The 12,775-nt window shown below is 41.5% G+C and overlaps 1 protein-coding gene and 1 long non-coding RNA gene across 2 annotated transcripts; both read right to left on the bottom strand.

Annotated features, from left to right (window-relative positions):
• Positions 1 to 8,301: 8,301 nt before the first annotated feature.
• LOC143413707 (uncharacterized) lies at positions 8,302 to 10,445 on the bottom strand. Its single transcript, XM_076877071.1, has 2 exons — positions 8,577 to 10,445; positions 8,302 to 8,429 (listed from the first exon to the last, which is right to left on the bottom strand). Exon 1 carries the CDS (start codon positions 10,126 to 10,128, stop codon positions 8,815 to 8,817), a length of 1,314 nt encoding a protein of 437 aa, XP_076733186.1. The 5' UTR covers positions 10,129 to 10,445; the 3' UTR covers positions 8,302 to 8,429; positions 8,577 to 8,814.
• An 810-nt stretch (positions 10,446 to 11,255) lies between these two features.
• LOC143413708 (uncharacterized) lies at positions 11,256 to 11,712 on the bottom strand. The gene is made up of 2 exons (XR_013094322.1): positions 11,441 to 11,712; positions 11,256 to 11,293 (listed from the first exon to the last, which is right to left on the bottom strand). It is a non-coding gene; the product is annotated as an uncharacterized LOC143413708 (long non-coding RNA).
• Positions 11,713 to 12,775: the final 1,063 nt, after the last annotated feature.

Below are 12,775 nucleotides of genomic sequence, written 5' to 3'. Positions count from 1 at the left end.
GACCCATTTGAGGGGGTTTGGGAATCTGACTAGGATGCCTCTGCATCTCATCGATGAAGGATTTAGGGCCTGATCTAGCAGGTGAAGGCCCCAGAGAAGACCCAGGACATGATGGAGAAATCTCTTTGCTGGCTTGGGAACACATCTTTGTCCCCACAGATGAGTTGGAGGTGGTGTCTGGGAGAGAGGTCTTGCTGTCTCTGCTTACAATACTGCAAGCAGAGACTGGATGAACAGTAGGAAATATTAGTATTAGATGGATGGATGGATAACACAACATAAAAAGAGAGCATCATTGTAAAACAGAAAGCAGCTCAGACATTTTATTTTTATTATCTTGTTTTCATATTCATTGAAAGCTGAAATTTTGATTGAAAATAACATTTGATAAATTGTCTAGACCCACTAATTATTGTAAGCACTATTTATTTTAATCAGAATAAAAGTTCTAATGAATGTCAACATAACTGTCAGTTTTCATTTTAGTTTTCATCCATTACTGAAAAGCAGAACCTTGATATAAAGTGATATTTTCCTTTCCTCATTTAGATCAGGGGGCATTAGCTAATTAATTGTGCTATGACAAAACAGCAAATATTAAGCTATTAATTAGTCTTGGTACAACATAAAAGAGTCTTACTGTGATAAAAATGACCTGCTGAATCTCTGCTGCTACTCCTTTGAGGGGATTTAAAAGTTTGAAGGTTCTACTTTCTCATGAAGAGAGAGTGATAAAAGAGGAGCAAGATATCTTCTACTCAGATTAAAATGTCTTCACGCTATTTGCCTTTTTGGCCCTAAAGAAGAAATAATCCATTAACCCTTTGAACCTGCAGCTACTGAAGCAGCAAACGGCTTTGCTTTAATTCAGCGGAGTCATTAGTATCTCCTTTAATTCAATGCAGTTCAGCTCCCGCAGAAGACAATTCAAACAGCCGAAGGACGGAGCGAGCAGGTTTGCAGTGGATCGTTACAGCAGAATATCTGTGCCCAGAGGAAAAGTCACAGTTCACATATAGTAGTTCAGGTCAAACATCACGATACTGAATCAACAGATGATTGGTGACATTTTGAGGGCGAGCGCTGGGACAGTTCAGAGCTCTGAGGAATGATACAGCTTGGCCATAAAATTGCTGAATTGTTCAATGATTGCTTGACCTTTTGTGGGAAAGTGCTGATGGGGAAATGAGGTGTTTTAATTTGTTCTTTGTCACTCAGAGCATTAGTGTCACAAGAAAGTCAGAAGTTTGATGAAACTGAGCAGGATGTGATGGATTTCACTGCTTTAAAGTTATACATGGTTTCCTTCGTTCGAGAGTTACAGTCTTTTTTTGACCACAGGAGTGAACACTTGACACTAGAGTGAAGAAAACACCATCGTTGCTATAATCTCTAATGTGGGCGTGCCAACGGGCAACGCATTTTAACATCTTGCTGCAAAAATTCAACTGCCATTCAGGTACAATGAGGACATGTGGCACTATGCAGTCCTTTAACATGGAAGACATTATTTGCAGCTGCATTAACTGAGGTTTAACAAACTCTGCAGCTCTTAAATATTTTTGATCGTGCATCCTGCAAATTCAATTCAACATCTTCTGCTAGAACAGTGCAGCTAGCAGTCAGCAGTCAAACAGAGCTTCGAGGGAAAGCATCAATTATCAGAAACATTACATCAAATAATTGTGATACACGTCAGCTCAATGTGTGCAATTAGTCGACTTGTGTAATGGCAGTCTGGCGAGGAAAAAGCGGCTAGCAAGTCCAGCCAGATAACTCGAAGCCAGTCAGTTAAATCGAACAACAAACCTTTATTCGTTGTTAGCAACATAAGACCATACAAGCCAGATTCCTTGGGTCTACTTTGTCCGTACATACAGCCCGTTACAATGATGAGGTCTCTCTCTGAACACACGAGCAGCATGTAACGGCTGCAACCCCCCCACTGTGTCCTATAACACAATAAGGGTTGTTACACTAGACAATTATTATTATGTTCAAATATTCAGTGCTTAGTGCTGATTTATAGTTATCTTAGTATTTCTTACACCTGTACTCCTGTCTTCATGTTTTTCTTTTTGCTTGTTAAATGTATTAAATCTATTAGTTGCCAGGAACATCTGTAGTAAATAGGCACTGGTTTGCAAGCATGTCGGCTATAATAGCTTCATCAAGCAATAACACGATTGTATTGATTCTTTCAGCAGATTGTGGCATTCTTCTTCCCCCTCTTGCCAATAAATCAATTAATGCAGCTTCAAATGTAATTTCTTTAATGATGAGGATTTCATAATGTCAATATTCAGTCATTAAAAGCCTACGTGACATACTGGGCTGAAGCCAAGAAGTCTGTATTGCATTCAGAGATTTGTCATCTTACTTCACAGGCTGCCACCGCGCGCGTTGCTAATGTCTTCTTTTTAAGTGAACCACTGTTGGAAACAACTAATGGCCGGAGGTTTTGTAATGGAAGCAAACTGCAGCATGAAAATGTGGCATATTGTTGGGGATTTGAGGTCAAAGCTTTCTCAAGGTTTTTTCATACTAAAAGAAACACCTTGTGGCATCTTACACACCCTCCCCCACACACACACAGACACGCACTCCCCCCTCTCTCCTTCAGTGGTCAGTAATGGATGTTTACAAGAAGGGAGAAATAGTTTGCTCAGATCTGCGCTGCTGTCAGATCTGGTGGAGGGGAAACAAATGTCTGTTGTGACAGGAAGAAGCCCTGCAGAGAAAAAACTGTCCGAGACTAACAGGAAGACAGACAGAGGAGGAGGAAGAGAAAGAGCTGCTGTGACATGGACAGAGAGTGAGACAGGCGGAGAGGCACGGGAGGAAATTACATACGTGAAGCAGAAATTTAATCTGAATGGAGAGTGTAGCCTAAGGCGGCTCTAAATGCATTAAGAGTTAGTGAAGAGAAGGAAATTATGTTATTTTCCAAAGAGTGTGAAGCAGGTTATTAGAAATGAGTAATTGTCCGAATGTATATGTGGGCAATTTCCTTTTTATAGGTTTAAGCCCCAAACCAGTGCAGTTTTATAATATGACTTCAGCTACATACGAACCTGCAAACCAGTTAGATAACAGGCCACTTTCATCTCACATTTTACTTTTAAAGTGGAACCTCACTGATTTTGCAAATGTCAAAGTCACTTTATTGGTCATAAGGGTAGCTTGTAAACCTTTGTAAACAGTGTAATTAGAGTATAAAGAATAGAACCTCTGACATTTTAACTGAAAGGTCTTGAGCTTGTCTTTTGAGGATATTTAGTAATAAATGATAAATAACATAAACAAGCATGCATAATAAATTCTTGGATGGGTAGATAGGCACTGAAGCACAGCACAATCTTTGATGCAGATTTAACAGGACTCTATGCAGTCCTATGAAAATACCTTTACTGTTTCCATAGGAATTTAGAGGCTAAATACCAACCAGGTGCTGCTAATCAAATGCATCTGATTAGCTGATCATCAGGAATATCTGTAAAAGCAGAATTTTTGGCAGTTTCCTGGTGTGGAGCGTTCAGGCGTGCATTAACACAAAGTCGCAATCTTTACTGAAGGGGACTTCCACTCCAAGGTCAGACTGTGAACTGCAATGCTCAGAAATTGCAAAGAAAACCCATCTTGGGTACTACAGGCCTCAGTTGGCATATTAAAAACGCCCATCAATTAAAAAAACAAAACAAAAACAATTAGACATTTGAGTTTTAAAAAATTTAAAATGAAACATTTTCCATACTAGGAAGCAGCTGTTTTACTAAAGAATTTTAACCACTGGAAAGGGGTTTCACACTTTTTGACTACCAGTAAGTCATTTTTATTTATTTTGTAAAACCAAATAATTAGGCTGACACATACATGTTGCTCCTGTGGTCTGATTACAGTTACAGTTGCAGAGTCATTGCAGGTCGAGGAATTACCCTTTCACAGCACTATGTTGCATAAAACTAGGTTTTAACTTAGATGAGGTCCCACTGTATTCAGTGTTCACTTCAAAGTATTTCATGCATTCAATGCATGAAAACGAATTCTTCCTTTGGGGACGTCTTCGCCTTTTTCTAACACAGAGAGACAGATGACAGTTTACCCTCACACCAACAGCCACTTAAGAGTCCCCAACAAGCTGACAATCAGGTCTTTGGATCCGGTTAACCCAAGAACCTTCTTGATGCGAAGCAACTGAGGCACCACTGTGCTGCCCAGATATTTGCTATTTTCCTTACTCACCAATGTAACTAACCACACCATCCAGTTCATAAGATCAGTGTTTTCCCCTCTGCTAGTTTAGTTCATTGTAAATGGACTGAAATTCATGTACCACCATTGTACTCTCACCTAAAACTCAAAGCACATCAAGCAGTAGCATCAGTTTACTGACTCTTTCAGCATAACCCCTGCTTCGACTGCAAGCTGCATCCACAGACACATTTTCAGAGCTCACGCAAACCCAAATGGATGCTTCGGCATTTTGCCGTAGGACATTTTAAGATGCAGATGCAGGTGTTCAGACCACCCACCTTTTAAATAGTTCCTAGCACTGTACTTTTCTGGACAGACATCTCTAATTTTCCTGTTACCACTGGGACCACTTTAGACTTTACCATCTCACAGGTTGCTTCTATTTATTCCTGCTCTGACCACTCTGCTGCAGTAATAATGTTAATTTCTCAACTGTGGGACTAATAAGCCTATCTTAGCTCATCTTATCTTAGAAGGGTAACATATCAGTATGTAGCTCATGAGGTAGAGTAGGTCGTTCACTAACTGAAAGGTTGGTGGTTCAACCCCTGGCTGCTACAGTCTGCACGTCAAAGTATCCTTGAGCAAGATACTGAGCAACAAGTTGCTCTCTGATTCGTCTATCAGTGCAGGAATGTTAGATAAAAAGCACTAAGGCATAGAAGTCAGTCTCTTTACCATTAAATAATAGAGTTCAACCATTAGTCTGTATTTTAAAGCACATTTTCTCATCTTTCCTTTTATTTCAACTTGGTTAAATGTGTTGTATGATGTATTTTTTTTCCACGTCTCACCTGTTTCCTTTTACGAAACAATGCCTTCATGTCACTGGGGTTGCGGCAGAGAAATCGTATTGTCTAGTAATCTGTCATTCAGTCTCATCCAAACCTATCAGTGTTTGCAAGGTGTTCACTAATCTGTAGACAGTGACTCTGCCCTAACAGGGGGTATAGTATGTTGACCCTCTCCCCCTCATTTCATGGCACAGAGACAGCTTTAAGCAGCATTTTGTTCCAGCTGTCAGTCATAGCTGACGGGTCATAGGCGCTCAGAGATCGTTAGGAAGCTTCCTGCTGTGAAGTTCAGCATCTAATATCACGCTTCACAACACTCTTGAGGGCTCCGCAGCTGGATACGAACCTCAAGGAGCAGTCACTCAAGCAGGCAGTCAGCAAGAAGTACAAAAAACTTCTTGTCCTCTTGCTCCCGGTCTTAATCATCTCCTCGGCCTGTTTCCTCTCTTACACACCTTGAGTCTTGGGGGGTGGACAGGAGCTGCATAGGTCACAGTTGGTACTGCCATTCATGTGGCTTTGCTGGGTGTGCTGTGCAGCAATCGGTTTCTTCCTTTTTAATTACACCATAGGCATAATATCACAACATGTTACTATACACGTAGGACCTTTGGGGGCAGGAGCACTACTAAGAGGTAGGTAGGCAGGGGTGGCATTAATTGGAGCTTATAAGTGACTGTTTCTATTTTACCAAATCAGAGCTATGGTGAGTATGTTTTAAGTAGTGAGTGAAAGTGCCTTGCTGTGACAGTTCAATCACTGCTTCCCTCTGGCTCTTTTCTTTTGTTCTGTTATACTTTCTCTACTGCGGTGATACTGGGATCTCATCTAGGAATTATGTCACACTTCTGTAAATGTATATTATCATTCACACAGTAATCACAGTCATTTGGCTTGTCTGCTTTAAACTAAAACCTGAATATTAAAACACAGATCTCTTAAATGTGATAAATGATGTTCTATAATTTCATAAATATTGAAGTCCTTGTCTCTAGGATTTCATTAGAGCTCATAAATGCCCTCTTGTGAATCTACTGTGATGTTCCCACATGCTCCTTCACATGCTGCAGGATTCACTGCTGTTAATGAACATGCAGGGATTAATTCCTGCTGCAGTTTGCTGCAGATAAGTCTCAGCAGACTTGACATATAAGATGACTCAGGTGGCAGCTTCAGGCTCTCAATTTGCTGTTTTATGTCAGTAATTGTGAGGCTCTTCCTTTTTTGATCTCACATCTCGCTCAAAATGTCCTGACAACTAACTCCTCAAAACGCCTGTTGACAGTGTTGAAGTTAACACTAAAATTTTGTTGGCAACACGTTGCACTTCAGACTGTAAAGCAGTGTTTACAAACACATAAAGATGAATTCACATGAGGTGCGCATATGAAAGTTAAGCACTCAGGTCTGACTGCTTATCTCAGTGAAAGCCTACATAGCTCGACTGATAACCTTCAATCCAATTGAAAATCTGACATATGGTGAGCTGTTAACATTTCTTTAGCCTGCCTGTAGTGCCTCCACACTGCAAACCTCTTTGCAGCCCACCTCAAACCTAGCTTCTCTTTTGATGTGTCTAACTTAAACAATACTTTATCTGATCTTGCTGCTGCTCTCCCAGAGCAGAGCAATACTGCTCAATCATTTATACATGACTGCAGATGGAGATGATTCTTCTACAGGTTGCTGTGGCTCAGGTAAAACAGCAGGTAAAGCAATCAGGTCAGTGGATCAATCCCTGGCTGCTCCAGTCCATGCGTTGAAGTATCCTTAGGCAAGATGCTGAACCCTGAGTTGTTCCTGATGTATCCATGGAGTGTGTGTGAATCTTAGATAAAAAGTACTTAGGTGTAGATAAGCACTGTGTGATCAGGTGAATGCAATTTGTAGTACAAAGGCACTATGCTCACTGTAGCGTCCCAAAGGGTTTGCACCATTCAGGATTTCCTACTCAGGCTTTTGTTGTTTGTATGAACTCTTAGATCAACCTTTTACCACAGTAATTCATCATCCAGCTGCACCACTTTTTTCTCATTAAACCATCATATGGTGAAAATTTGGTGAAGGTCACTCAGGTTGAGCTGTAAAGAATAAATGCTTTTTGAATTGTAATGCTGGCATCTCGCTGAGGAGCCTTTGATGAAGGAAAAGCTGCAGCTCTAAACTCTTCAGTAAGTGTGCTGCAGGTCTCTCCTCTGGACCCCAGACTGAAATGCCCTGGGTTTTCAACAAAACACTTTGAAAAGTGCTGTAGTAATAAATTTTGCTTGCTCGCTCATTCGCTCACTTTGAAAATTTGCGGAAGCTCTTCTTACTGTGGGTTCAGAAAATATGAATGTAGACTTTGCTATCTTTTTTTTTCATTGCTCCTCCACTGCTGGTTGTTTGGACACAAATCAAATACAAACAGTCACAGATTAACGGATTAACTCACCGCATATGGTTAATAATTACTGATTTTTTTTTTATCTGATTGGAGTGTATGCACTGTAAGTTAACTTATAATTGTATTTTTAGTAAAAGTGAAAAATTAAGATTTTTAATAGATATTATTTTGCTTATTTTTTGGCCTTTAATGGATCATGAGACAGTGAAGAGAGAGAGGGGGAGACAGAAGATCAGACTCGAACTCAGGCTACTGCCCTCTGGCCATGTGGCATGTAGCCGGCTCACCCACTGAGCTAAGCTGCCACCGATCATGGTCATTTCTGACATCTTTTAAAGGAACAAAGTACAAGCTTTTCATTTCGTGGAGGCAAACAAGACCATATTTCAGTAAAGGGATGGAGAACTACAATATCAACTACTGCCAGGTAGCTTGTTTAGCAACAACATGGTGAGCTACACAAAAATTCAACACCTGTATCATTGCTGTGAGGTATAAAATTAGATAGGAACAAAATTGCTTTGCACCAGGTTGTACTTTTTTTTTTTTTATTTCTCCTTTAATAATAGTACATTTTAACGTCTGTGGAGACTGAATCGCAATTTAAGCCTCAAGTGGCCACTGGTGGAACTGCACCCTACACACTCTCTAATAACCCTTACCCATTAGTACCTACTTGGCTCGGCTCAACTCAGTTCTTAAATGAAAATGTGACATCAGCAGACTGTATGACACCTGTTGGCCAGTCAGTGGTGCGGCTCCTTCACACAAATCAAAACCGCCGCTTTAGAGACCCGGGAATGAGGGAAATAACTTCATAAAAGCCAAAGCCGTTGTCACTGAGCCTGATAAAAGGCCATTGTACTGTTGCACCCAATGTGACCCAGTGTCCTATATTGAGATTCACAGCCAGCTAAACTCTCTCTTGCATCACTTCCTCCAAGGAACAGGCACGTGTTGTATTTGGACAGGATTTAATGCAAAAAAGTGTGAAACTGAAATGATACAGAATACAGAAATGTCACATAAACATTAGCTTGGGTCGAACTTAAGTGGACATATAAAACACATCAAAAGTTTCCAAATCACTTCAATAATGTCATATACCCTCTCTTAAAGGTAAACACAATTAAGAAACTTACTCATATTGCCACTCAAAGGGATTTAACGGAGTGGATGGCTTTGGATCGGAGGAAAACACACCATGTCTTGCTTCACTCATGAGCAAACACTTCCTATCACACTTCTTTTAGTGACTAATTGGCTCAACATAGCAAACTGTGCAAACCTGCGCCCCCTATAGGCCTGGAGAAATAACATACAAACAGTTCCAGTACACTCCCCGCCTGGCATTATTTTAAGATTGCCACTAGACCCTATTTACACATGAGACCAATCTCTCAGAAGAAGGATACAGTCCGAAATGGGTCTACAGAATGTCTTTGCAATCTTGTCGCATGTCACCTTCACTTCCATCTTTCTGACAACTCCATCTCTGCTTGGAAGTGTCTTCACGATGACACCCATAGGCCACTCATTTCTTTTTAGTTGCTTGTCCTTCAGAAGAACAACGTCTCCTTCCTTCAAGTTTGGTTTGCTGCGCTGCCATTTCTGACGACCTTGGAGCATGTGGAGGTACTCCCTCTGCCACCTGGCCCAGAATGTGTCGGCAAGGGCTTGAACTCTCTTCCACTGCCGTGTATATATGTCGGCCTTGGTGAATTCCCCAGGTGGAGTTGGAATCGGATCGAACTTCTGGGTGAGCAGAGCTGAGGGGGTCAGGATTAAGGGAGCATCTGGATCCGAGGAAACGGGTACAAGTGGCCTTGCGTTGATAATAGCCGTGACTTCCGCCATTAACGTTGTCAGGACCTCGTGAGTTAGAGTAGGGTTTCCTGCTTGTAGGAGCATTGAGTCCAGGATGCGTCGTGAGATGCCTATCATACGCTCCCAGGCGCCACCCATGTGAGATGAGTGAGGAGCATTAAACACCCAGGAACACCTCTGCTTGCGTAGGTAGTCATCCACACTTGTATCACCAGGTTTTGGGGAATGCAACTTTAGGTCCTTGGAGGCACCAATGAAATTGGTTCCGCAATCTGACCTCAACTGTTTGGCAGGGCCTCTGATCGCAAAGAACCTGCGAAGAGCATTGATGAAACTGGAAGAGCTGAGAGTTTCAATCACTTCAATATGAACAGCCCGTGTAGACATGCAAGTGAACAAGACTGCCCATCTCTTACTGTTTGCATGACCACCTTTGGTGCGGCGTGTTGAAACCTCCCACGGTCCAAATACATTGAGGCCAACATAAGAGAATGGGGGGTCCGTCTGAAGGCGTTCGGCAGGTAAGTTAGACATGATTTGCTGCTCTGTTCTACCTCGAAGCTTTCTGCAGGTGACACATTTGTGGATTACACTGCTGATAGACCTCTTAGAACCAACTACCCATAAGCCACTTGCTCTCACAGCCCCCTCAGTGAAGTGTCTTCCTTGGTGCTGGGTGGCTTCATGGTGATGTCGAATGAGCAGTGTTGCAATGTGATGCTTCCCTGGTATCAGAAGAGGGTTAGCCTGATGACTCGGCAAGCCAGACTCTGCAAGTCGACCTCCTACTCGCAATAAGTTTTTGCCATCGACGATGGGATGAAGTTTGTGAAGAGCACTGTTGCGAGGTAAGTCTCGTTTCGCCATGATGCATTTTATTTCTTCTGCATAGGCTTCACGCTGGACACACCTGATGATTGTGTGCTCTGCTTCATATAACGCTTCATCTGTGAGACTAGCCTTACAAAGATGCCAGCCGCTACAGGCACCACCATCTTTAGACTTGAAACTGTGGGAGATGTGGCGAAGGTAGGCCACCGCTTGGACAAGGGAAGTCCATTTTGAGAATCTTTCAAAGCGTGATGAACCCAAGGCACCTGGAGCAGTTGTGGTCACAAGCACATTGACGTTACGTCGAATTTCAATGTCCGACTCTGGATCGACGAGTTCAAATGGACCCTTTTCTGGGGAGAGAGTCTTGTGATTGAGAAGAAATGCTGGGCCGTACAACCATGAAGTACCAGAGAGTTTGTCTGCTGGTACAGACCGAGAGCCATGATCGGCAGGATTGTGCTCTGATGGGACGTATCTCCATTGATCTGGTAGGGAAGACTGCTTGATTCTCTGTACACGATTGTTCACATATACATGGAATCTTCTGTTTTGATTGTTAATGTATCCTAACACCACTTTACTGTCAGTGTAGAATGTTGTCTTGTCAATCTTTACGTTTAGTTCTACTGTGAGAAGCTCTGACATCTCCACAGCAAGCACTGCAGCGCACAGCTCTAATCGAGGAATGGTCGGTCTGGTACATTACCTCTGCTTTAGCCAAGGCTGCATCTGCTTCCTTTTGGAGGTTGATTACATCCAGAGTTGCTTCTAGACGGGCCTTTTCTACTTTAATGTTCATCTCCTTCTCAGCGTAAGCTAATCTGGCTTTTGCTGCTTGAGCTTCTGCTTGTGCCCGCGCTGCTGCCATACTGGCTCGGGTTGATGCTGACGACCTGCTTGAACATGCTGCAGATGATCTAACAGTCAGTTTTCCTGAAGACTTTGAGGACCTTCTTGAGCGAGTGGACCTTGCTTCCTCGTCGTTTTGACCTTCAGCCTCTGATTTCTCCATGTTAGAGTAGAACTGTCACTCGACGTCCCTCGCAGAGCGCTATGATTTCACTGTACTGTTGCACCCAATGTGACCCAGTGTCCTATATTGAGATTCACAGCCAGCTAAACTCTCTCTTGCATCACTTCCTCCAAGGAACAGGCACGTGTTGTATTTGGACAGGATTTAATGCAAAAAAGTGTGAAACTGAAATGATACAGAATACAGAAATGTCACATAAACATTAGCTTGGGTTGAACTTAAGTGGACATATAAAACACATCAAAAGTTTCCAAATCACTTCAATAATGTCATATACCCTCTCTTAAAGGTAAACACAATTAAGAAACTTACTCATATTGCCACTCAAAGGGATTTAACGGAGTGGATGGCTTTGGATCGGAGGAAAACACACCATGTCTTGCTTCACTCATGAGCAAACACTTCCTATCACACTTCTTTTAGTGACTAATTGGCTCAACATAGCAAACTGTGCAAACCTGCGCCCCCTATAGGCCTGGAGAAATAACATACAAACAGTTCCAGTACAGCCATAGATCGAGCAGTAGGTATACCATAGCTTCGATGTCTCCCATTGTTGTTTTGTGTCGCATACAAATTACCTCATTGGGCTTTCGACTGCAATGCTATAATGACCCCATTCATGTGAGGTGGTGCTCAGTTTTAATGGAAAATAATGAAAAAAACTAAAGCAAAAGAGGCGTAAAAACTGTGTGAACAGAAACATAATTACAGCTCTATATCTAAGGTGGTTTCTGTTGATCTTTCCTTGAACATTCAAAGGAGCTCTCTACTGAATGGCATGTAAACAGTTCTTTATTAACTCCTGTCCCATCGTCCTCAGTGAAGTACTGCACCGTCTCCTTATCTGTGGAAAATGCAAACACTGCTTTGCTGACTCTGCTTTTCTTTGTATCTCTTTCGGCAATACAAGATAGCGGTCTGATCCTGAACTTGATGTGATAAGACCTGGATAAATTCACAGAGTGTTCGCAGATCTATTGAGGTTGGTTATCTCAGCAAAAGAAAACTAAAAGTCATAGTCACTTGAAATAAGTGAGGAAATTTGTTAAGTTTATCTCAGTTAGACCTCAGTTCAGGATCTTTCTTTCTTTCTTTTCAAGCAGGACAAATGAAAGGAATATGCACAGTAAGAGATAACCTTCAACTGAAAGATATTTACCACTCTCTCTTTCACAGCTGATTTGAGATAAAACTATAACAGTAATTGCATACCCTCCATATGTTTGAGAAGGCTTAAGGAGCTCTGCCGTCTCTTATCTTTAAATAGACATTTTGACTTCTGAGGCGAGGAAAGCCAAACATAGCTTTTGAGGTTCACTTTGCACTATTTTCATTTAAATTTTTGCTTCTGTCAGACATTATATGAATAAATATCATTTGAACAAAGCGAATAGACAAATACTAATAATAAGATTGAAAGAACAATTTAGTTTCTTCAGCTCTGATTACATATCCTTCACAAAGTTCAGCCATTTCACATTTTCATCTTTTCTCTTTTCCGTTTAAGCCTGCAGCTTGTCTCAAAAAAATTAAAGTGGGACTTAAGAGCTTTTTTTTAATAAATCAAAGAAAAATAAATCCTCTCCTGCCATAAAGTTTGATTTGATTTGCAATGCTTTCAATTATGAGCATGTCTTTCTCTTC

Source organism: Maylandia zebra, linkage group LG18, assembly GCF_041146795.1.
Source record: "Maylandia zebra isolate NMK-2024a linkage group LG18, Mzebra_GT3a, whole genome shotgun sequence".
NCBI classification, from domain to species: Eukaryota; Metazoa; Chordata; class Actinopteri; order Cichliformes; family Cichlidae; genus Maylandia; species Maylandia zebra.
This window is presented reverse-complemented; position numbering and strand designations above follow the sequence as displayed.

Bases quoted from the DNA above. Each gene is read 5' to 3' on its own strand.
- LOC143413707 (XM_076877071.1), bottom strand. From the start codon at position 10,128: ATGGCGAAACGAGACTTACCTCGCAACAGTGCTCTTCACAAACTTCAT.